Genomic DNA, 25420 nt, shown 5'->3' on the forward strand with positions numbered 1-25420 from the left:
CCCAAATTACCCCTTCATTTTGTTAAAATATACATTAATTGTGGCACATATTAGAGTCATTGAGTGCCAGCTTAATTCAAAGTAAATTTAGTAGAACTTTCCAACTTCTTAACGTGTCGTCGTTTTGGTACCAATCGCCGTCCATTAAAGTTTTTTTTTTTTCGATGACCGTCCATGAAAAGTCACAGAAATGAAAAACATTCACTCACGTGGTTTAGAAAGTATGAGCTTTCCCTCCATATATAAATGACTCCCCACTCTTCCAACTTTCGCAAACACTTTCTCTCTTCCCAAACACAACTACTATTTTTCTATATCTAGTATATCAAGTCAACAACTCTTCCACCTTCATCCATGGCTTCCTCAGCTCCTGCCACTGCTCTCAGGACCATATCTTCCTCCTCTCCCAAACTCCATAACACCAGATCACCATTCTCTTCATCGTTATCACCTCCGAAATCTTCCCTCTCTTTTACTAAGGTCTTAAGCCCAGCTCTGATCTCAACTCCCAAGCTTCAGATCACCTCTAATCCCTCCTCCAAAACATATATCACTTGCAGAAGCCAAGCTTCTCCATCAGAATCCGAAAAACCTAGTAATTATTTTCCTTCGATTCTTCCCTACTTGTATTAAAAATTTAAATAATTTTCTTCTTTTGACTGACCCCTTATGATTTTTCTCTTAATATTTTCAGTCAAGGTTCATGAACTTCGCGTTTATGAGATAAACGAGCGCGATCGCAGCAGCCCTGCTTACCTCCGATTGAGCCAGAAAGAAGTTAACTCTCTTGGAGATCTAGTCCCTTTCAGTAACAAAGTAATAACTTCCTACTCTTCTTGATCTTTAACAAATTTCAAAATTCAATTACTTTGGTCATGACTAATTTTTTGTTTTGTTATCTTTCTCTATGATCCCAGTTGTACACTGGCTGTCTCCAAAAGAGGATTGGCATAACAGCCGGGATATGCATTCTGATCCAGAACAAAGCAGAGAAGAAAGGTGACCGGTACGAGGCCATCTACAGCTTCTACTTCGGCGACTACGGCCACTTATCGGTGCAAGGCTCGTACATGACCTATGAAGACACTTACCTGGCTGTGACCGGTGGGAGTGGCATCTTCGAAGGGGCCTACGGCCAAGTAAAGCTGCAGCAGCTCATCTTCCCCTTCAAGCTTTTCTACACTTTTTACTTGAAGGGAATCAAGGAGGACTTGCCCGAGGAGCTTTTGGGTGTCCATGTTGAGCCCAGCCCATCTGTTGAGCCCAGTCCAGCTGCCAAGGCCTGTGAGGCCCACGCTGTGATTCAATCTTTTACTGACTAGACTAGTTAAGGAATATAATTATGTTTTTTCTATTTTTTTTTTTGGGAAGAATCTAGTTATGTATAATGTATGCGTCGGTGTCTCTCTTTGATGCTCTGTTGGTTCATTTTTGGGAATGAACTCTCTATCTTTCTGAATCAATAGAGTATAAGATAGAATTATCTTCGGGCTTTGTGGTGGTTCTTATGATATTATATATTGATATTTTCTTTTAATGCTTTGTTGGTAGGTGAGTTTTGGCCTGGTCTCTACTTATTCCTTTTCTTCTTCAAAAGTGACAACCTTTATGCTAATGTTGTGGTCAACTGTGTCATCAATGGCCCATGATGCATATAGTGATATTATTATATCTACCTACTCTTTGCGTTCCACTTCAAGTGGGTTCATTTTTTTTATTTTTATTTTTTCTGATTTTAAGTGGTCACCTTTTCTTTTTCGTTGTTAGGGTAGAAAAGTTTTTGTATCTTCGACCATGTAATTTCTGATAAAAGTGGTGTCCTTGCATGTGACCATGTAAAGAGAATAATTATTTTGTGTGGAGATGTCATTCGTTCTTTTAGATTTGATTGGCACAAATGTCCATTAGTGATCGGATTTGATTATTTTGGTTTAGTTTATAGTGTCCAATTAGATTTGGTTGACATTTACTTATCCATTAGGTTTTTTTATTAAATTAATTGTGTTTTCTTGCTTTTTTTATACAGGATAAAAAATATTAAAGAAAACAAGTTTAGTGTTTCTCTGATGTTAGCTTCTTAGCTAATGCTTTTGTTAGGCTTACTAGTTTTACAAATTTCTAACATTAACTAAAATTAATAATGTAGAAAGAAATACAAAAATAAAACATTATAACCTTGAAAAAAGTAAGTTTTAACTATAGAGGATTATATTAATTTAAATTTTATTCTAATAAATTTATGTGGTAAAACAACTTCAAAATGTAATGTTCCTTTATTCTTATTAAATATAATAATAATAATAATTATCACCTGCCACTTAGCTTAATATATTTATATATTATTTTTTAGTGGTTAAATTCTAATTTTCTTTTCAAAAAAATATATTTTACTTAAATTTTTAAATACTAATTTTGTGTCTATTTTTTCTAAATACTAAAACTTTTTTTTTAATTTTAAATACATTTTTTTTTAATTTTACAAAGTTTACTGAAGTTAATATAATTTCTATTTTTGGTCTTTTTTTTAAATTTAATTATTTTACCTTCATTTAAATATTATATAATTATAATAATTTATCAAATTAAAAAATAGCAAGTAAACTTAATTATTTAAATGGGAAAAATGTTATGTAACTAGCTTGCCCTGACTTGTGCTTAAAAGTGAATTTAAAAAAATGATCAAATGTGTTAATAATTTAATTTTTATTCGTTAAGAAGGCAAGCATTTGAATAAAATATACTCTTGTGAAGTTGCGACACACAACATAATATCCTGAATATTATATTTATGATGAAAGTAGAAATTGCTGCGAATGTGATGCAAATGCTAGCTTTTTAAATAATATGCATGCGTAACACGTGTATAATTCAGCAAATATATGTAAGTACTATTTAATAAGAATCGCACGTTGAGTCCTTCAAAAAACAAAATTAGTAATTATCACGTTCCACGAGTTTTTCTCTTTTAATGAAACTTGACAATATATTCAAGAAGACTTTGTAAGCTCAAATCAACAAATTTCAAAGTTATGAGTGTGTTGGAAATTGGCGGGAAGTGCTCTCCTGTTTTCGTTCTCATTTTCATTTATAATTTTAATTCCCGTCTCCGTCCTATTTTTACTTTTTTTCCATCAGAAACAAGGTAAGGAATCTTCTATTGGGATATGAATCTCCGCAGGAAACCTATTTATTTAAAAATTAATTTTAGAATAAAATTTTAAAATAAAAATAGTAAATTATATGCACATTAAAATATTGCACAATATTTATAATTTAAAATACTAAACATGATCCTAAATAAAATTTAAAATATTAAAAAAGTTACTTATACACTGCAATAACACATAAAGAAAAGTATAAAATATTACAAAAATATATAATAATTTAAACGGCCTCCATCGAGACAGGGAGTGTCATCCCCGCCTCCACCCCATTTAACATTTGGGGATTGAAAACTATCCCTATTCCCCATTATACGACGATTTCCCACTCCATTAGGGACAGGTCCCCGCAGGGTCACATTCCCATGGGGAAAATGTGCATCCCTATAGTTAAACACCTTCAATTTGGACATTTCTCATTTATTTAGTTTTTTCCGTCCTATGAATGCAACTGATCTTATTGTTTGAAATTTAGGATAGTGTTGATGAAACTTAAAATACTTAGAGGTTTAAAATAGATTTTGGAAATGCTTTCAAAAAGTAATATGATAAGCTTTGTAAATAATAATCAACCAACAAATAAATATTATTCCTAAGGATATATATTAACACAATTTTGATTTATGGCTTTCGATTGTTCATGAGAGAAGAGACTAGTTGTGGTACCATGTTTTAATAGGAACTGTTTACTGAGTTTTTCAGAAACTAGAGAGATATTAAGAAGTAAAAGCTCAAAAGAAAGAATTTGGGATGAACAATCATAGTTTTTACGTAGTTGGGCGTTAATGAGTTTAGTCTGCGAGTCAATAGTATTAGGCTTTAGAGAGTTATGACAGTGGAGTTTTCTACAAGTTTTAGCAGAGTATCTGCTTACAAGGGAAAATTTGGGATCCCCACTATAGTGCACAACTGGCTCTATTTATAGGCAATCAAGCGCAGTGTGCTTGGGTCGGATTAATCTATGGCCAATAGGGATGTAATTAGAGTTTGCTTGCTAATGGAGCCATAATACAAAGAATGTTACATAATAAAATGTAGTTAATCTGGCCCATTGGGCTGGCTCAGGCGTGGCCAAGCCTTACAGTTGCCCATTGTATGTCCACATGGACTGATCCGTACGGGCTTCCAAGGGGATCATGGGGACAGGATCTGTCAGAATAGTGGCAGTACTATTTCATAGGAACAGTGTACGTTCCGTGTGTATCCTTTTCTGCAGGTTAGTTGAGGAGACCAACTGCCAGATTTCATGGGGACAGGTCAGCATTGGGGAAAGCTAGGCTTGCCCTATCTAGAAGTCTAGTCTAGGTTCGTTTACTAATGTCCCGAGTACTTACTAGAGTCTTGGTTTGTTCACCTGGACTTGGGTTCATTTGCCAAGATGGCCATCGTGACACTGAGTATCTCCCATGGATTCTTGATAAGGTCTGTCTCCATCGACCAGTCATTCTACCACCTCAATTGGTATCCCGGAGGATGTAGGTCGGTCGGGGCCAGGAAGAGGAGTTAGGCCTACACCTTAGTCCCGGTTCCTTTGTTGCTCGCGCCCATTGAATGTATTTGATCTAGATGGTGCTTGGGCTATCCAGGGTTTCATCCTTTCCCGTTTACCAGGTTCAGGATAGGCTCGGGCCTCATAAAAGGGCCCACTGACCCATTGCGTCATGCCACGTGTCACGGGTGGGAAACAGGGATAACATTTACCCCCCAAGTCTTCATCCGTGTTCGTATGATGGAGACTTGCCTCGCTCTCCCAGATCAATCTCAAATATTCTGGTTTGTTTACCAAGAGCCAGGTTCATTTACATGGGGGCCATTTGGGCGATCCCCATCCTTTCAAATTCTCAACGTTTCAGACACGTGTCTTCAGGTTGATGGTGCATCTGCGCCACTTGCGCCCTAAAGATCTGGAAAAAATCTTTTGATTGCCTAGATGACCGATTGGTGTCAGCGCAATTCTTGAGACATCTCGTCTGTAAAAAAAATGTTTATTGGGTACTCAAGTGGGTTGTTTAATACTTTTGCACCAGCCAGAATCGTTGAATGGGGATAGTCTCGAGATTTTTAAAATGGATCGTTGGATGAGGTAGGTGCAGATCGTGGGTTAACGAATCCACGATTTAGTATTTGATTAGGCTAATTAAAGCCCATGCATCATCCGGGACCGTCAGATGGGGATAATCCTGGGATCCCCATTGTGGACCGTTGGATCAAATAGTGGATTTTTACCCTATAAATACCTCAACAAGCTCATGTCCAAACTTTACTCATCCCATACATTCAAACTAGAGAGCAAAGAGAGCTTTGTATGTCCAACATTGCTGACGAGATTCTCTGGTGATTGATACACCTTCGAGTCCACTTATTTCTGACGAAACCTTTTTCCGTGCAACCAGTAGACAAATTTGTCCCGGTTCAACCAGCAGACGAACTGTTGCATAATCTCCTCAGATTTAAGGCTGAGTTCTCGCCGACTTTGTCGTCTAAAGCTCTACAAATCTCAAATCCAATACCTCACAATAAGTTTTCAAGTTATTTTTTTTATCTTTTTATTTCTTTTTTTTTTCTTTACTATTTTTATTGTCATGCTATTTTCGCGACCATATAACTCTTAGGGCCGTGACCACCATGTAGGGTGGTCTTAGGTGGGATAGTGGTAGACCTTAACTGTAGATTTTCTAGGTGTTAACTTATATTAGTCTGGTTGTCCCAGATCAATTCGGACGCCTCAAGACTGTTTGGGATGAGTTAGAAAAACATTTGGCTTTTAGTTCCCGACTTAAGATCTTGGGATCTCTATTGGTCCCAGATCTAGGTCCGGATGGGACTTCTCCAAGCAGTTTTAGGAGAACCCATGTACCTCAACCAGTTTTCTTCAGTTTTGGTGCTAACTGCTTGGTTCTTGTTTTCTTTGTCGCTTCCAGGTCCCTGATCATGAGTCGAGGATGTAGTCCAAGCGAGCCCTGTAGTCCTGGAGGGGACCAAACTTCCCACTTGCAACACATGGGAAATGGACGGGGAGAAGAATGAGTTCCAGAATTACTGGATGTTACACCAGCTGGAAAAAGCTCTTGGAGTAGAGTCGACTCCAGGACTTTTCTACCACTGACTGGCCCAAAGGACGGAGAAGGCTCATAACGACGTGGGCATGTTCGGGGCCTGGAGCATAGGCCACATCAGTGCTGGAGCTACTATCTGCTCCACAACTACTTCGCGTGGTTCCTCAGGTTTGTGGGGATCACACCCTTCCAGCTTCTCCCCCAGGCGTCTTTCTCGCGGGATGGCGCATATTCTGCGCATCAAAGGAGATCCTGATGCCCACTCCTGCGAAAGTGTTGTATTTCTACAAATTGGAGCCGTAACTCAACTCCAAAGACAAGACGTGGGATGGATTTTACAGACTGAAAGCCAACAAAATTAGTCCAGCTCCATTCAACACATGGAAGCATCCCCAGATGTCAGGCAATATTGGTTCATGACATCCAGGTTCCTCCTAGAGAAGAACCCCACCTTGGTGTTAGACTTCCAGCGTGTGGGTAAGTTATCCTTCTTCACTTCTTTACCCAGCCTTAAGTTTTGTTTACTGGACACTCATAATCTTGGAAAAGAGGTCCATATGCTCAGACTCGGCTCAGCGAATCGATCTTGGAGCAAAAAAAATTCTATGCCACTCTAAGTGCCGAGGAGCTGGATGCGAAGGGCTTCATAACTATGGAGAACCTTCGGCTGGTCAGGTTGATTGTCGCGAACCAGTCGATAAATTCCCCTAGCTTCCAGGGGCTGCAATGTGAAAGGGATCCCTTCTTGAGGGAGGAGCTGTCATTCATCCACATCGAGGCAGTGGAGGCTACGACCAAGGTAGACTTGGAAAAGGTGAGGAAAGAGCATGCCCGTTAGGTGGAGAGGGTCGAATATGAAGAATTGGATGCCCTTCTCGAGGGGAGGCAACCTAAAAGTGGAGTTCCCGGATCTAGCATTCTAGGGCAAGGTAAATTGCCTCCGATTTTAACTTATGCCCATCATTTTGAGGTCTTAGTTAGGAATAGACAACAATACCAGGATTATTTGACTGGGACTGTTAGTAGCGTGGGGATTCCTTGCCCCATTTTTATAGACACGCTGAGCCTCATGCACTTGTCCTGGTTCCTCCAATACGGTAGCTTTTTGGACTTGGATGAAATGGGGGACCGAATTCATTCTTTCGCCCTAGGAGAGTTAAGTCGTGCCCATTCCATAGATGAGGGTTCGTCCCGGAGGACTTTAGACTTAAATGTTATTTTTTATTTTTGACTTTTACCCCCATTCATGTACTTTATTGATAAGTTTTTCTTTTCTATCTTAGGTGATTCGGAGATGTCCAACCCTATGGCCAACTGGAGGTTTCATCCTGAGGGCGCAAGTCGAAACAATTTCTCCCCATCCTGCTCCTCTCCAGGTTATTAACTTGGAGTAGGAGCCTTCTAAAGGAGGAGGTACAGACAAGAGGAAAGTGGACTCGGTCGCTGCGGAGTCCTCAAAGCAGGCCAAGAGAGTCAGGACTAAGGATCCGGCTTGAGCCGAGGAACATTCTTCCAGGGAAAGCCTCATTGTTACACAGGAGGTCTTGGAGGCTCTAGGGCTTCCCATCAACCTATCCCCTCCCGAGGAAGGGGACCTGGTCCTCCAGGAGGAGATGATGAAAATGGTGTCTTGGGCTTGGGACGACGGTCGGGACAAACGGGACGAGGTGTACCGGGCCGTGACCATTTGGCGGAAGGTGGAGTTTTTCGAACGTCCGAAGGCCTTCAATGCTCCCCAACAGATTGTGGACCGACTTGTAGTCGAGATTGGGTTTTGGCCAAAGTTGGGGCAGGACACGGCTTCGCTTGCTGCGGATTTGCTGGCCTAGGTGGGGGCTACATTGTCTACCCTTCAACTTAAGCGATATGCTACCTTAGCCAGCCAGGATGCCCTTTTTATCTCCCAGGCCATTCGTCATCAGGCCACCGAGGTAAGCCACATGGTCGTCTAATCTTTTATTTTACCATCATTATTCCTTGTAAACTTTCTAACTTTGATTTGTTCCAAGATGCCTTGTTGGCCCATAGAAACACAGATTTGGTGGCCAAGATGGCTGTGAAGTTAGAGACAACCCAAATGGAGCTAGAGGGGGCCGTTAATCAACAGAAATTTTCCAAGGAGGCTACTCAGATTAAGGCTAAGCGTAAGGAGGCCCGGGTTTGGGTTCAAAAGAGGAAGCTTTGTCCAGGAAGGACGCCAAACATAAGAAGTCAGTGGACAACCTGGAGGCAGAGCTACGTTGTGTTCATGACTCGAAGGCTTCGATCAAAGCCCTCCTGGAGGTAGCTAAGGCCCAACATAGCCAAGAGCGGGAGAATGTTGGAAACCTTGAGTTCCGAAACCAGGCTTCGGAAGGCCTGGTTCTGCTGGAGAAGAAGCAGAGCGAGGAGGCTCGCCTGGAGAAGGAGTAGGTTGACGAGATGTTGGCAGTCACTTTTGACGAGGCCATTTACATGGCCTGGCTCCAAGACAAGAACATGAATCTCCTCCTCTATCCGGATCCGGCTGCAAAGAGGGCTAAATTCGAAGCCAAGGAGAAAGCTGATGCGGCGCTCCTAGTTGGGGATGAACAAGGTGAGAATGCTCTGGATGTCCTGAATCAGAACGAAGCCTAGGCCTCTGTATTTTAGTTAGGGCTTCCTTTATGTTTTTGTAGTTGTATTATATTTATGGACGCGGATGCATCCAAGACAATTTTTATCATTCGTATTGTTATATATTTATTTTTCTCTACATAATGGTTCTCACTTTATATTCGTTTATTTTTTCTTCTAAATTCACTAAGTGTTTTATCACTCTGCATGAATCCAAGTTGAATATTGGGTCCTGGTTCCAATGGCCAGGACCACTTAGGGAATATTGTAGACGGTATTTAACCTATCTTGAGACCCACGTTTGGGTCTTGACGGGCTGGACTGTTTTGGACTTAACTAATATAACTTAACTTGTTTATTCTGACTCTATGGTTCAGGTTCCAATGCCCTGGACCATTAGAGATTTGTTTTAGATATTACTTAATTAATTAGCTCGTTCCGAACCCGGGGTTCAGGATCCCAACGGCCTAGACTATTAAGGAGTTAATAACTGTCATTCAATTTATTTGTCCTAACTCCGGTGTTCATGTTTCAATGGCCTGAACCATCGAGATTAATTGATTAGCTTATTTTGAAACTGAGGTTCAGGTTCCAACAATCTAGGCCATTTATAAGACTGACTTTAACCAATTAAAACCTAAAATTCACGTTTCAATGGTTCTGGGCCATTGTAAGGAAGACATGAATAGGGATATGGTTATTTGGGACTACGTTAGGTCTGGAACAATTTTAGGGGTTGGATTTTTAACCCCCACTGCATTCAGGTTCGGGTTAGGATTGGCCTTTGACCCTTGCATCCTTTTTTATTGGGAGTCGGGTTTTGCACCCCCAGCCTATACGAGTCCGGACCAGGACTAAGCTCTGGCCTTTGCATCCTTAGGACTAAGATCTGAGTTGTGCATCCTTTTTTGTCTTTATTCTTGGCCTTGTATAGATGGCCTTACCCCCCAAGTGACCGAAGAGTGTAATCTTAGGTCACTTGTTTGTGTAAAAAATGAAGATGGATGCGAACTTTTCTTTCCTTACAACATTTCTCATGATGTTTTGTATACACCATTTCCATTAAGAAAGAAATCACCTTGGGGTGTACATAAAAAAAGTTAGAAAAGAAAAGAATTGGATCCTCCCGACTAATGATAGTACCGGCAGAGTTGTTCTGCGTTCTAGGCCCTTGGGACCTCCGTTCCGTCTAGTCACCTTAAGCGATATGTTCCCAGACATATTTCATTTTGGATTTCATAGGGTCCTTCCCAGTTTGGTCCCATAACCCCCACTCCTGGATCTTGAGTTGCAGGGAAGACTCTTCTAAGGACTAGATCGCTAGTTTCGAACCTCTGGCTCTTAACTTTAGAATTAAAGTATCTAGCGATCTTTCCCTGATATATCTTCAGCTATACATGTGATTCCTCCCTAATCTCTTCACTGAGATATAGGGATTCTTCAAGTAAGGCGTGGTTTTGGACGGGATTGTTTGTGTCTCGTCGTTGAGGCGGGACCACCATTTTTACTGGGATGACCGCTTCACATCCGTACACCATTGAATAGGGAATATGTCTGGTCAACATTCTTTCTATGGTCTGGTAGGCCCATAGGAAGAAGGCCAACTCTTTTGGCCACTTTCTCTTGTAGGCTTGGAGATTTTTCTTTAGTTTTCTCTTCAAAATCTTGTTCATGGCCTCTATTTGATCGTTTGCTTGAGGCCTTGTGACTGCGGAGAAGCTTTTGATGATGCTGTGTCTTTCACAGAAGTCAGTGAAGTGGACGCTATCAAATTGCTTCCCGTTGTCAGACATGATTTTTTGAGGGAGGCCGTATCTGCACACAATGTTGTTGATGACAAATTCCAGGGCCTTTTTGGAGGAGATGGTGCTCATTGGTTTCACTTCGACCCACTTGGTGTAATAGTCGATGGCTACAATGGTATATTTTACTCCACCCTTCCCTGTCGAGAGCGATCCCACTAAATCGATTCCCTACACTACGAAAAGGCTAGGGACTGGTCATCAGGGTTATTTCCGTTGGAGGGGCTCGCAGGATCTTCGTATACCTTTGGCATTGTTCAAATTTGCGGATGTAATCAACACAATCCTTCTTCATCGTTGGCTAGAAATATCCTTGCCTTAGGATTTTCTTGGACAAGCTGAGTCCGGCTGTGTGATCTCTGCAAAAACCTCATGCACTTCGTGTATGTTTGCACTCAATTCTGTCCCAGATATGCATTGAAGATAGGGCATGGAAAACCCCCTGCGATGGAGTTTTCCATCCATCATGACGTATCTGGGAGCCTGGTACTGAAGTTTCCTGGCGACAGCCCTATCCGCAAGCAATTCCCCAGTGGCTAGGTGCTGGATGAGAGGGCCCATACAGAACGTAGAGTAATCGATGGCGTTGATTATTGCGGGGGCTTGAATACTGGGAGCGGGTAGATGGTTGATAGAGACCACCCCAGAGAGTTCTGCTTCAACATCCGCGGCCAATTTTTCCAATGTGTCTGCAAACACATTTTGTTCCATGGGGATCTGGCGGATGAAGTATTTCTTGAAAGATTGGAGTAACTCCCGAGTTTGTGTCATGTAGGCGGCAATCTTCTCCCCTTTCGTTTGTTATTCCCCCGAAATCTGTCTGACCACCAGTTGGGAGTTGCTGTTGACTTCTATAATTGCTGCTCCTACCTCCAGACTAAGCGTAGTCTGGCCAGTATGGCCTTATGCTTAGCCTCGTTGTATTACGCTTCAAACTAGAAGCGTAGGGCACTTTGCAACTGGTGACCTTGAGGGGATATCAAGATGATCATGGCCCCAACCCCATTTTCATTTGAGGCTCCATCTATGAAGAGTTTCCACAGAGGCATTATGGGGTCAACGGGTTCTTCACCTTCGGTTATCCCAGTGCATTCAAAGAGGAAGTCGACCAAGGCCTATCCCTTGATAAAAATCATGGGGACATATGTTATGTCAAACTGGCTAAGCTCTATGGCTCACTTCAAGAGTCTCCCCAATGATTCAGGTTTCTGTAGTACTTGTCGTAGGGGACGGTTCATTAGTACCTTAATGGTGTGGGCCCAAAAGTAAGGTCTCAGCTTCCTGGAGGCTGTCAGTAAGCAAAATGTCAGCTTCTTGATTAATGGGTATCTGGACTCCATGCCCAACAACCTTTTGCTTTCGTAATAGACTGAGAGTTGGACCTTTCCCTCTTCTCACACTAAAGCGATGTTGATAGCGTGTCCGACATTGGCAAATACAAGTACAATGGCCCCCCTCCACTGGTTTCGACAAGATTGGTGCCTGGGCCAAATGTTCTTTCAATTTTTGGAAGGCCTCTTCACACTCGACCATCCATTCAAACCTTTGGCTTTCACGAAGTATATTGAAGAATGGGATGCACTTGTTCGTGGACTTCGAGAAGAAGCAGCTCAAAGCTGATATTCTTCCCGTCAAGCTTTGAACATCTTTGTGCTTTCGTGGTGAAGGCATCTCGATCAATGGTCTGATCTTGTCTGGGTTGGCATCTATTCCCCTCGAGCTTACTATGAAGCCCAGCAACTTCCAGGATGCCACGCCAAAGGTGCACTTTTTAGGGATCAGCTTAATCCCATATTTTCGGATGATGGAAAATGCTTATGCCAGGTCATCCGCGTATTCGGTCGAGGTCTTGGATTTGACCAACATGTTTCCTATATAGACTTCAATGTTCTTCCCCAGTTGGTTCCGGAACATCCTATTGACCAGCCTTTGATAGGATGTTCTTAAGCCCGAAGGGCATGGCAATGTAGTAGTATACACCTTTGTCTGTCTGGAAGCTGGTGTGTTCCTAGTCTGCTGCATGCATTGAGATCTGGTGGTATCCGGAGTAGGCATCCATGAAACTTAACAACTCATACCCGAATGTAGCATCCACCATCTAGTCAATCCAGGGCAGAGGGAAGCAATCTTTTGGGCAGACCTTGTTAAGATTGGTTAAGTTGATGCAAGTCCTCCACATCCCATTTGGCTTCGGTACCAAAATTGAATTGGCTAGCCAAATGGGATACAGGGCCTCCCGAATGCAGTTGATCGAGGACAACTTCTTGACTTCTAACTTGAGGGATTCTGCCCTCTCTGCCCCTAGGGGTCTCCACTTCTGCCGGACAGGAGTTGCATTTTTGTCAATGTTCAGGGTGTGACATATGACGTTACGGTCGATCCTGGTCATATCCGAATGAGACCAGGCCAGGACATCCTGGTTCTCTTTCACCTGGGCGATTATGGCAGCCCTGACCTCTGAGTTCAGGTTTTTCCCAACTTGGTTACTTTGGTTGGGTTGGTGTCATCGATGCACACCTCTTCCACCTCCTCCATGGGTTCTAATTCCCTCTCCACTTCTATCCGCGGATCCAATTCGTCCTCCTCTCAAACTACTCTCTGTGCTGGTTGTGGTGGTGGGATTAGATAAGCGTTTTCCTCTTCAAGTGGCTCTTCGCGAACCATGAAGATTGGCTGGGCGGAGACGTGATAACACTTTCAGGCACTTTTTTGATCTCCCTGCACAGTTCCCACTCCTCCATTATCGCATGGGAACTTCATGCAAAGATGAAGAATGGAGGTGATGGCGCCGAAATCGAATAAAGCGGGACGACCAAAAATTACGTTGTACGCAATGGGGCAGTCCACCACTATGAAAGTGCAATATTTGAACGAGCCTTAAAACTCGTTCCCCAACGTCAGGGGTAGCTAAATCTTACCCATTGGGAGCAATGAATCCCAATTGAAGTCATAGATATGTGTTGGGCATGAAGCCAGATCTGCCTCTGTCAATCTAATCGTTGTGAAGGCCGGCTTGAATAGTACATTGATGGAGCTCCCGTCATCCACCAAAACTCGTGGTACCCTTTTGTTGGAGATTTGGGCATCAATGAGCAATGGGTCATGATGCAGGAAATGAATGTTCTGGGCATCCTCTTCCGTGAACGCGATGGGCAGGTTCATCAGCTTTGGGCGCTGGGCTGAAATGTGGACCATGGCGTATACCTCATGGTTGTGATCGAGCTCGCTGAGGTATCTTTTCTGATCATTCCGGGATGGCCCTCCCAGATGCGGGCCTCCTGATATGGTGGCCACATGGCCATCTACCCGTGGAAGCACGGTTCCGGGAGGATATGACATTCTGGGCTCAGGTGCTTGCACTATTGGGGCCCCCTGGGGGGCCTGTGCTCCTGAACTTGTAGCGTACCCTCCTCTTTGAGGAGTTCGGTACAATCCAGGTGCACTTGGGGCCATACGTTGTCCGGGAGCTACTGGCAGTCTCGAAACCCTTGTTGGAATCCTAACCCATTGGTGGAAATGCCCCTGTTTGATCAGGTTCTCAATCTCGTCCTTCAGATGACAACATTCTTCGGTTGTGTACCCATGTCCTTGTGGTAAGCGCACCTTTTGTTGGTGTCCCTTGAATTCTTTCCTCCTTTAAACATGGGGGTGGCTTCAGGTAATGGACTACGTTGCCCGTTGCTAGATATATATTTTCCCGGGTGTCCACCAAGCTGGTATACTCCGTGTATTGGGGATCATATTCCTTTTTTCCCTTCTTTGATGGCTCGGATCGCTTCTGATTCTTGCTTGATCTCTTTCCCCAAAAGGGGTTTATGCTTGCCTCAGCTACGACAGCTTAAGGCAGTTGGGCACCGCCGGGAGCGGCACTATATCCGGTGGGTGCCACTCCGTACACAGAAAGTGGGGTTGATGGAACCGGAGCATATCCCGTTGAAGTGAGCCCATAGACCGTCTGGGTCATGAACGACATCCCAAGGGTCCCAACGGATCTGGACACTACTATTGATGCTGAATATATATTTGCTGGCTACTACACTCCGAATCTGGGGAATGTTTGGGCAGTCGACTGGGTTGCGAGCTGCCACTAGATCTGTAAATGTGGGCGGGCCCGGCCCGGCCCACATTTTCGTGCTTTCGAATAATTCGGGCCGGTCCGGGCCCGTATTCAATTTGTGCCAGGCCGGGCCGACCCACTTTCCTTATTCGGGCCGGCCCACTTTCTATATTTGGGCCAAAATTTAGGCCCACTTTTAGGCCCATTTTATTATTGCCAAAAATTGTGAGGATGAGGAATTGAACCCTCTACCGAACTTACCACCAATCCAAATACATTTCTTTATTTAAATTATAATTTTAGATATTTTTATATACTTTTTAACAATACTTTACACAAAATTATATCAAAGATAATTATAAGAATTTGAATACCTACTAATAAATGCTAAAAAATTTAACTCACAAATCTTAAAATAAATTAATATAATTATAAAATATAAACATTGAGAAAATTAAGATTTCTATTATCATTTTATTTTATAGATAATTGGCACATAAAAATTTATTATCATTATTAATGTCAAAATATCGAGTTTTTTATCGTGTTGTGCCTTCGGGCTTGTTGTGCTGTGCTGTGCTCTGCTCAGGCCAATGTCATGCCGTACCAATTTTCAATTCATGTCGTTCTGGCCCAAGCCCATATTTTTTCGTGTTGTGTCGTGCTCATGCCGGTTTCGTGCCGTGCTAGAAAGCCCGACCCGTATTTATAGCTCTAGCTGCCACCCAAAGGCTTGGATTCAGGCCTCCTCCCAATTGATGAAACCTTGTGCCCTCCTGATGAATTCTTCAAGAGTGGCCACCTTGTTGCACTGCATGTCATCCCAAAGAGGGGACCTAGCTCTAATCCCAGACTGGAGAGCCACCAGGCGTTGTCCGTCATTCACCTTAGTTTTTTAGGCTTCCTCCGTAAAGCGCTGGATGTAAGCCCTAAGGGTTTCTGTGGGATGTTGCTTGACATTAGCCAACGCATTAACTTGCATGTCCATCTTTATGGCAGCCACGAACTATTTATGGAATGCTAACTGTAGTCCAGACCAAGACTGGATAGATCCCTCCTTAAGTCTTTTCCACCACTCTTCTGCGGGTCCCGCCAGAGTGATTGAGAAACAATCATCAGGCGATTGTAGCGGGACAAGTGATCTCTGGGGTCCGTGTTCCCAGTATATGCGGGTACATCCAACATCTTGAACCCCTTTGGTAGCACAACTTCCAGTATGTGCTTGGCGAATGGCTCCTTTTCTTCTTCTTCGAAATCGAAACCTCCTCTTTCTTGTTTCTGGACCAAGCAGTTCATGACTTTTTTAAGAGCGGCTAGCTATTCCATGAACTGTCTAGCCATTCCATCATCCGGGGGGACTCTCTCGTTCTTCTTTTCGTTGAGGTTATTCCTCAAGTCGCCTCCTCGGGGGTGAATCTTTTCCTTGTGGGCCCTCTCCTTTCGGGCGTTGAGGCCGTCACGTAAGTCTACTCAGGAAGTATCGTCTCTGAAACTGATTGCTTCAGGAACTTCTCCACGTTATGCCCTCTGTGATCCTTGTTCACGGAGGTGCTAGGATAAAAGCATCGCTCCCATTCTTCCTGTGTATGGACGTTTCGGGGCTTAATACCTTGCGGGCGCTTCCCCCACGGATTGTTCAGATGATCGCGTCCTGGGACAGGATTCATCTATTCTTTCCTAGGGAATTTCCCTGGGTTAGCCCCGATTCTTGGAACAGGATGAGCTTTCTTCTGGGGGTTTGTTTTTCCAACAGAATCATCCATTTTGGCTTTTCCTTTCCCATGAGCAGGTTTTGACGGGCCGACTTCGCTATGCGGGGATGGTCCCGGAGGAGGAATAGGGCTAGCGTCATTGGGTATTGCAGTCCTCATAGGTGGGACAGATGGTTGTGTTCCTGAAGGAGGAATGACTGAAGGATTGGCTGCCAATCCTTGGTCAGCAATAAAGGCCTAAAGAGCTAGGAGGGACTCTTGCATTTGGCAGGTGGTTTCTGTTGACAACAGATGCTTGTCAATGATATATGGATGGAAAACTCGAAGCTTGTTACAAAATATGCGTGGAATGAACTTAGGAAGAAATTAAGAAAGAAACATGCATAACAACAATGGAGGAAAATATCGTTTATTGGTTTACTATCTCTCTCTACAATGAATTTTTCCAACCCCCTACTCTGAAGGATGGAGGTTTATTTATAGCTGGGCTCTAATGGCCCCTGATACATGATGGTCCCAGGGGAAAAAAACGTACGTAGGTACATTGCTAGAGTAATGGTGCAGGAAGTAGTGGTGCAGAAGGTCGTAGTGTCGGCGCTAGTACGTGCTCACGGGTGCTCAGGTAGTGCCTCCACTCTTTGTATGAGCTTTTACAACCACCACGTGTCAGATACAGATGGCAAGGTCACGCCTCTGTCCTCCTGAGGGTCATACACCCCGTACTCATACACGTACCTCGCTCCTGATTATTGTTCTCACTTGTCCAAGACACACCTTTTCTCCAAGTTTCATTATATTTGGCTAAGTATTAGGGAACTTATGAATTCTCCAATGGGATAGCACGGGTCTCCTCAATGCAGCCCTCCTATTCCCCGTATTGAGGCGTTTGTTGGGAACTCTTGTGCTAAGATTATGACATTAGGCGGACCACCTCTGGATCTTCATGTTCAGGATCCATATCCTTCTCGCCAGGATCAACGGGGTTTTCGACCCGTGATCTTCATATTCCCCTTCATCTTTCTCGTAATATCCTTTGTCTTAGTCACCCCCATCTTCGAAGTTCTGGGAATTGTTGGGCAGAGGCCCCTGATAAGGCGTGTCCTCGGGTTAGTCATAAGGAAACAGTTGGTTGGGCAATGGTTCTCCATTGTCTTGTTGTTGCTGATGAGCAGGATCAAACACTATATGCCTAGTGTTCACCATTTTCGCAGATGATCGAGATTGATTCAAGCTTCCTTCAGCTCTCAATGAAAGAACCAAAATGTTTACTAAGTTTTTTGGAAACTAGAGAGAAATTAAGAAGTAAAAGCTGAAAAGAAAGAATTTTGGATGAATGATCAGAGTTTTTACGTGGTTGGGGCGTTGAAGAGCCTTAGTCCATGAGTCAATAGTATTAGGCTTTCGAGATTTATGACAATGGAATTTTCTACAATTTTTAGCAAAGTATTTGCTTACAAGAGAAAATATGGGATCCCAACTACGGTGCACCACTGGCCCTATTTATAGGCAATCAAGTGCAGTAGGCTTGGGCCGGATTAATCTGGGGCCAGTAGGGATGTAATTACAATTTTCTTGATAATGGAGCCATAATACAAAGAATGTTACATGATAAAATGTAGTTAATCTGGGCCCATTAGGCTGGCTCAGGCGTGGTCAAGCCTTACAGCTGCCCATTGTACGTCCACACGGATTGGTCATAATAGTGGCAGTATTGTTCATAGGATAGTGTGCGTTTTGTGTGTTGAGGAGGTTAGTTGAGGAGGCAAACTACCAGATTTCATGGCGACAGATCAACATTGGGGAAAGCTAGGCTTGCCCTATCTATAAGTCTAGTCTGGGTTTGTTTACTAATGTCCAGGTTCACTTACCAGAGTCCTGGTTCGTTCACCTGGACTTAGGTTCATTTGCCATGATGGACATCATGTATCTCCCCTGGATTCTTGATAAGGTCTATGTCCAATGACTAGTCAGTTTACCACCTCAATTGGCATCCCAATGGATGTAGGTCGGTCGGTGTGTCGGGTCTGCATCTTAGTCCCGGTTCCTTTGTTATGCTCGCGCCCATTGAATGTTGTTGATCTCGATGGTGCTTGGGCTATCTAGGGTTTCATCCTTCCCCGTTTACCAAGTTCAGGATGGGCCCGGGCCTCTTAAGAGGGCCCACAGACCCATTGCGTCATGCCACGTGTCACAGATGAGAAACATGGATAATAGGAACATATTTGACATCTCTTGGCAACTCAGCTCGCCAATAGTCACATTTCTAATGAAGAATTGAAATTCTTCACCTGACAAGCATAAGAGGTGGCATGGTTTTAGTTCACTACTCATAATAGGTGTCATGTTTTCTGTAGAGTATATAGACTAAAAAATTATAATGATTTTTTATTTATGGAGTTTCAATATTGTAGGTAATTATTAATTTTGTAAAATGAATGCCTTAGTGCCTGAGCTTTACAACTCTATAATTATGTATTTTGTATATGTGAGAGTGTGAGTTTTAAAGAGAAAGCGAGAAAGGGGTCTTTTGAAGAGAAGTGAGTGTGGGCTTTTGAAAAGAGAAGGGAGAATGAGTTTGAAGAGTTGAGAGTGAGTTTGAAGATGAGAAGCAAGGGTGTTGAGATTGGTTGAATATAATGGTTAAGTTGTTTGAGGTGCAAAACACTAAACAATTTTCACTTAAGTTGAAGTGAAAACATGAGATTGTGTAGTAGGCATCTAAAATTGACTTTTATGGGTCTAATGTTATACAATGAGGTATCTAAACATTCCCAAAAAATTTTGAGGCATTTGGAGACATTTTTTTGGGTCATGCTCGGGGCGTTAATACAGAGTCATTTGTGTTGCGTCGCTTGTGGGAGGTGAAGCATTGCATAGAATTGCCTGGAAGACAAAATACCCAGCAGGTGACGCATCGCTTGGGTGATCCGTATGGAACCGTACAGTCATGGGACATAGCTCCAAATGATGTGTTTAAAAGATCTAATCATATTGGTTGGATTTAATGACGATGCCTATACTATAATATAATGTTTTAGATTAAATAAATGTGACAAAAAGTGTCACATATTGTAACATATAATAGAGAGTTACAATATATATATGAGGTATATCCAAATAATGTAACATATTTGGTGTTACAAATTTGTAACTTCCAAATATTACCATTTATTGTGTAAATTTGGTGTTACACAAAATTGAGATGAATTTCATAAAGCCATATGTGAAATGGCTGTTAGAGATATGATTTTAACCCCAATAATGTGTTTTGGGAGTTACAAAATCATTTGGGAGGGTTTGGAACTGTTTGGAAAAAACATCACATTTTTAAGTGCTGAAAATGGTCAGTGGTCGCGGCCACAAGCCAAAAACTGACCAATTTTTCAGTTTTTTCAATCTTTGTTGAACGGCTCAAAAAACCCAAATAACTCCCTAATCTCATTTTTAATTCCATATTAATCCAATTAAACATTGGTAACAGCCATGGAGGTTGGTGGAATTTGAAATTCAAAGGGTGTCTCTAAACTCTATAAATAGGAGCCTATAGCTCACTTGAAAGAAACAACATTTCTATCCATTAGAGCACTTGGCTAGAAACACCTTAAGGCTTGATAATTCCATAAAGAATTTCCAATATCTGTGAGAGATCCCTTAGTGCTTGAGTTAGGGGGAAATAAGCTTTTGGACAAAGGTTTCAAACCTTGTTCAAGTTGGTGATCCCCAACACTCTTCACTTTGGTTTTGTGAGATAGAGTTTATTATTTTTGTTCTTGTTCTTATTTTCTTCTATTGCTTTTCTTCTTTTTCTTCTTGTTCTATTTACTTGTACTTTGTTTAAGAGTTGTAATCCTTTTATTTCCTTTGTTTAAACACTTCTAGTTTATTTGTATCTTTTGTAATAGAGTTGTACTTACTATTTCTATCTTCTTACATCTCCTTCTCTTTTTATTTGTATTTTCAGTTATAGAGTTGTAACACTCCATTTAATCAATCATTATTTATTTGTAATATATTGCATAGAGTTGTATTTTCTTACCATTTCCATTGAGGCAATCTATTTTTTTTCCTAGCAAATAAAGGTTATTAGAGTTGAAAAGTCTTGGTCACACTTTTCAACTCTCTCTAACCTCTCTCTCTCTAGCGCTCAAAATCATAAGGTTTTCTCCAAGAAACTCACTAAGTATTGCTAGAATTGGTAAGTTTCAAAAGCTTGTTCAATCCCAAATCTCATTCTATTTTGGTGAAGCTTGAAGAAACAAAGGGAAGACTTGGAATAGAGATTTTGGACAGCGATGCTAATTTGTGTATAAGCCTTAGATGTTCCCCATGTTTTAAGATTAAAGTTTCTCAAAACAAAAGGTTGTAACTCTCTAAACCCTATCTTTGTATTTGTGTCATTCTATTGTGTTTATATTGTTAGTATTGATGATTAAATGTTTCTAAGTTCATCTTATAATCATTTAATCACTTAATCATTTATAATCAAGATTTTCATTCATATTATGAATATGGTTATTTGATTATCAAAATTTTCATTCATATTTTGAATAAGGTTCTTTTCTAGCATCTAGGGTTTGAAATATGCATTATTGATTAAGAAAGTGTAAAGCCAAAAATTCCCAACAATCATAATCTTTATTATAATTAATTTATTTTTGTGTTTTGCATAATCAACAATGAGAGAAACTTGTTCATCTTCTACAACCTTCAAGTTCTTGTTCCAAGATTTGGGTTGTGTTGAACACACAACTATGGGAGATCAAAGAAAATTCTATTTGGAAATGCTCAACATGAATGTGGATATGGATTCAAAGTCTTCATCAGCAGAGGATGAGACAACTCAATGGAATTGTAGATTTCAAGAATTTGAATGTAACGTGTTTGCTGCCATATTTTTGTGAGTTTGAGTTTATTGTTTATGTTAAGAGTACAATGGTGAATGTTAATGAAAAATTCAAAGGTTATTGTTTATACTTGTTTTGTTGGTAAAGTTATTGATCATCATGCGAGATATGGTAATTGTAAAATTAACCATAATGAGATTATGGTTAAAGAAATTGATGTTGAGATCATTGCACTTCTAAATGAATTTAATTGGGTTACTTTAATTGATGTTGAGATCTTTGTGATAGTTAAATTTAATGCATTCAATGAGGAATGCATTGTAACCCTAATTGAGAATAATGCATTCGATGAGAAATGTAGGATAACTCTAAAGGAAATTGACATAGTTTATGCATGTAGTGATGAGACCAATGCAACCTTAAGAGAAGGTAAACATGTCAATGCAATTGATGTTGAGATCATTGTAACCTTGAGTGAAGTTAAAGCAACCCAAGGGAAGGTGCAAGGATGGTGATATGATACTTGTGCCACCATTCATGCAACCTATGATAACACTCTTTTCAAAATCTTTGAAAGTGTAAAGGAATGACTTGAAGTCCAAATGAGAAATGAAAATAGATCTAAGGAACTTGAAAGAAGCTGTATAATGTGTTCTTCACTAATGGAAAGAAAGCTACTCTAACTAATGTTTTCTATGTTCCCTATATGACAAGAAACATTATGAGTGGAAGTATATTTAGTAAATCTGGTATCAAATGGAGTTTGAATCTGGTAAACTCATTTTGACTAAATTGAGAACTTTTGTAGGAAAGGGTTATTCATGTGATGGGATCATCAAACTTTGTAGTCTTGATAATGACAATAATAATATGACATTTAAATCTTGTAATGTGATTAATTCTAGTTCTATTACTTTGTGGAATAATAGACTTGCTCATATAAGTTATATCACAATTAAAAAAGTTGTTAAATGTGGATTGATTAATTCTGATGTAAATGGGCATGATAAATGTAAATTGTGTGTTAAATCTAAAACGGTAAAGAAATTTTTTCCAAGTGTTGATAGATGTTCAAAATTGCTAGATTTATGACATAGTGATTTATGTGAATTAAATGGCATGTTGACTAAAGGAGGAAATAGATACTTCATAACTTTTATAAATAATTTCTCTAGATATACCAACTTCTACGGGTATTACTGCAAGTACCATGGATAAGGAAGAAATTGAATCAAGTACGACCTAATTGCAAATACTGTCCAGAGAAACACCTGCTTTAGGAACTTCAGTTTTGGTTAGCAGAGTCAGTCTCGGATGACTATAAGACCATTGAAAATGGTTGACATGTACTATGCACCTAACGAACACTATGATATCAATCACTTTAGGAACATTTTTTACGATGCTTATGGAAAAGAAATAAAGGGAGATCCAGAAGCAGTAATAATGGAGCAAGTGAATCAATATATTGTATTAGATGAAACAACACACAAGTGTTCGTAGTGTTTACGGTGGGAATGCAAAGAGTGACAAAAATAATACTTTAACGCAATGAGAAGTAGTGCAGTGGTCCGAAGCTGGCCACAACAACAAAACATTGAGGGCCAAACGTCGAAAATCATGCTAGAGGAAGTGGAGTTTAGTAACACACTATGAATCAAGGGTGGGGTAGTGGCTTAGCCAAAAGCCCAATTGATTACTTTATCTTCTTAGTTACAAATTTCTATTCAATTGAATAAAGTCAAAACAATAATGAATTTTTTTGACTGAGAGATGTATTTGACATACTCGTTATTTAATGATGATCATCATTATATGTGGGATTTTATTATGAGATGGTTTAAGTATTTTACATCTATGAATGCATTAGTTTTAATTTATTAAATGAGTCTTTTACATCATAAAGAGGTTAATATTTTCAAACGGACTTGTAAGTGACATCCCGGGAAATCGGGGAATTACAAATTTCTTTATAAACATACCATTTGCCATAAAGATTTATTTCATATAAAAAATATGATCATATGTAGATCAGTCTAAATCATGAGTTGTTCATATCTATTGGATCTTTTGATTCACCTGTTAAGTTCTCTAAATATAATGAGACTAATGACTTGTGTTTTGGAGATTCAATAGTATGAATGGCCGGTAACATGATCTTACAAGACTGGAATCCAAGCTTTCCTAACAGATTAAACATTGGTTCTCTGAAGGGTTAATTTCGTAACTGAATAGTTACTGAACTCAAACTTATAATATGATTATAAATTAATTGTTCACTAGTGAGTTAATTGTACTTATGGAACAAGAGGTAATTAGAAGAGTAAAATGATGATTTTGACCAGCTCTAATTAGCGAACCAACAAATTAGAGGACAAATTTACATGAAGTGATTATATCAATGAACAAATTGAGATAATTATGTAAGTATAATTCTATAATTACTAAGAGTGTAATTCTATATTTGTAGTGGAGTAATAATAAAATTAATAAATAAGATTATTTAATTAAAGAGTTAAATTAATAATCTAGTTTATTGGAGCTTAGTATTATAGGTCCACATTCCCCAAGTCACTTCTATACTACATTGTCAATGGTGTGGATATAATTGACAAGTTAAAAGGATAAAATGACGTAGTTGTCAATGAATAATTTTTTGGGGCTAAGTCGTAATTATTGGTAATTAATTAGGAATTAATTAATTAAATAAAATAATATGTTTTATTTGAAAACTATATAGTATTTGTATTAAATATTAATTAACTTTGGGTTAATAAATAATAAGAGTGAAAAATATTAATTTATTATATGTAAGGATGGCAATTTTACCGGTAAACTCATTTACCCATGGGTACCCTACTCTTATTACCCAATAAATTAGATTTTAGAGTAAGGTGAGGGTACGAAAAACATGTACCAAATATGAGTATAGGGTAGTGTAACACCCTAGATAGCCAAGATAGTTACACTGTGTATTTTAAATAGTGTTGGACTCGCTAATCAGATCATTTGGACATAAACGTGTAGCTAGAAGTAATTAATGGGTTAGAGTTAAAATTTTTGGTCAAAGTAATATTTACTTTCATTAAAAAGTTTAAGTTCGTACATGAGATCCCAAAATAAAAATATAAAAAGTTATTTACAACTCAAAAGGTGAATACAAAACATGTCGGCCTAAGCGGAAGAATTAGGGTTTAACCCTAGTTCCTCTTTGAATCCCTAGTCATGGCTGGTCTAGCTTCTCATTTCCCTTACCTGCAACACATAGCACTCGTGAGCCAAGGCTCAGCAAGAAAACATAGGCATGCTCATAAGCAATTAAAAACAAATTTCATAATCTTATATGGCTTGTCTAGAAGTAATAACTCTACTTATTCATGCATTCAATCCAGCTAAGTGACTATAGAGTCACACAGGGGTCGGTAGCCCTATTTACTAATAACTAGCCATAGGGCTAGACAAGTGTACCCGACGCTTCATTTTCCTAGCGACCATAAGGTCGTTCAAGTGTATGTCACAATTTTGGATAGGCCTTGTAATGACCCACTAATCTAAACTTTTTGGACCATTAACGAAACTATACATAAACTTACATTTTTACGAAAATACCATAATTTTATTGAGTAACTTGTAAAATAAGAGTTACTTACAAATAAATACTAAGAAGGATATGGGATCCCATTGTCTTTAAAAAAAAACAAAAAAAAACATGATTGAGATGAAAAGAATTACATAAGAAATGCGGAAAATACATATAAAACCATAAAAAAAGTAAAATGAGACTACATCCTCGAATCGAATAACGCTTGGCCCCTTGACTCCATTCACCATCGATACACATCCTCTAAGCGTCACGAATCTTACCGCCTCTAAAGCTATTTTCCTGCACATAAAACAAAAAGGAATGAGCCTAATGCCCAGCAAGGAAAATCTAACACATAGTCATACACATAAATTTCATAATAAACGTAAAGACATATCATAACACTTAATACATACACTTATTATAATGGCCATTATTACTTGGGGTCCCATAGACTAAACAAGCTTATGCCCATGAGATTAGTGGGGTCCTACTAGCTAAGTAGGCATATGACCAAAATCTTTTTGGGGTCTTGTTAGCCAAATAGGGCATAAGCCCAAGCCTACAAACATACACATTCATAACATATTCATAACATAATACATAAGAT

The 25420-nt window shown here is 40.2% G+C and overlaps 1 protein-coding gene across 1 annotated transcript; it reads left to right on the forward strand.

The window, feature by feature from the left end:
* Positions 1 to 263: 263 nt before the first annotated feature.
* On the forward strand, positions 264 to 1537 carry LOC133817749 (allene oxide cyclase, chloroplastic-like). Its single transcript, XM_062250346.1, has 3 exons — positions 264 to 595; positions 695 to 816; positions 918 to 1537. Exons 1-3 carry the CDS (start codon positions 355 to 357, stop codon positions 1320 to 1322), a joined length of 768 nt encoding a protein of 255 aa, XP_062106330.1. The 5' UTR covers positions 264 to 354; the 3' UTR covers positions 1323 to 1537.
* Positions 1538 to 25420: the final 23883 nt, after the last annotated feature.

The sequence above is a fragment of the Humulus lupulus genome, chromosome 2 (assembly GCF_963169125.1).
Source record: "Humulus lupulus chromosome 2, drHumLupu1.1, whole genome shotgun sequence".
Lineage (NCBI taxonomy): Eukaryota > Viridiplantae > Streptophyta > Magnoliopsida > Rosales > Cannabaceae > Humulus > Humulus lupulus.

Excerpts from the sequence above, each read along its gene's own strand:
- LOC133817749 (XM_062250346.1), top strand. The coding sequence starts at position 355 with ATGGCTTCCTCAGCTCCTGCCACTGCTCTCAGGACCATATCTTCCTCC. Across the intron at positions 596-694 it reads ATCAGAATCCGAAAAACCTA|TCAAGGTTCATGAACTTCGC; the intron begins GTAATTATTTTC and ends TAATATTTTCAG. Across the intron at positions 817-917 it reads TAGTCCCTTTCAGTAACAAA|TTGTACACTGGCTGTCTCCA; the intron begins GTAATAACTTCC and ends CTATGATCCCAG.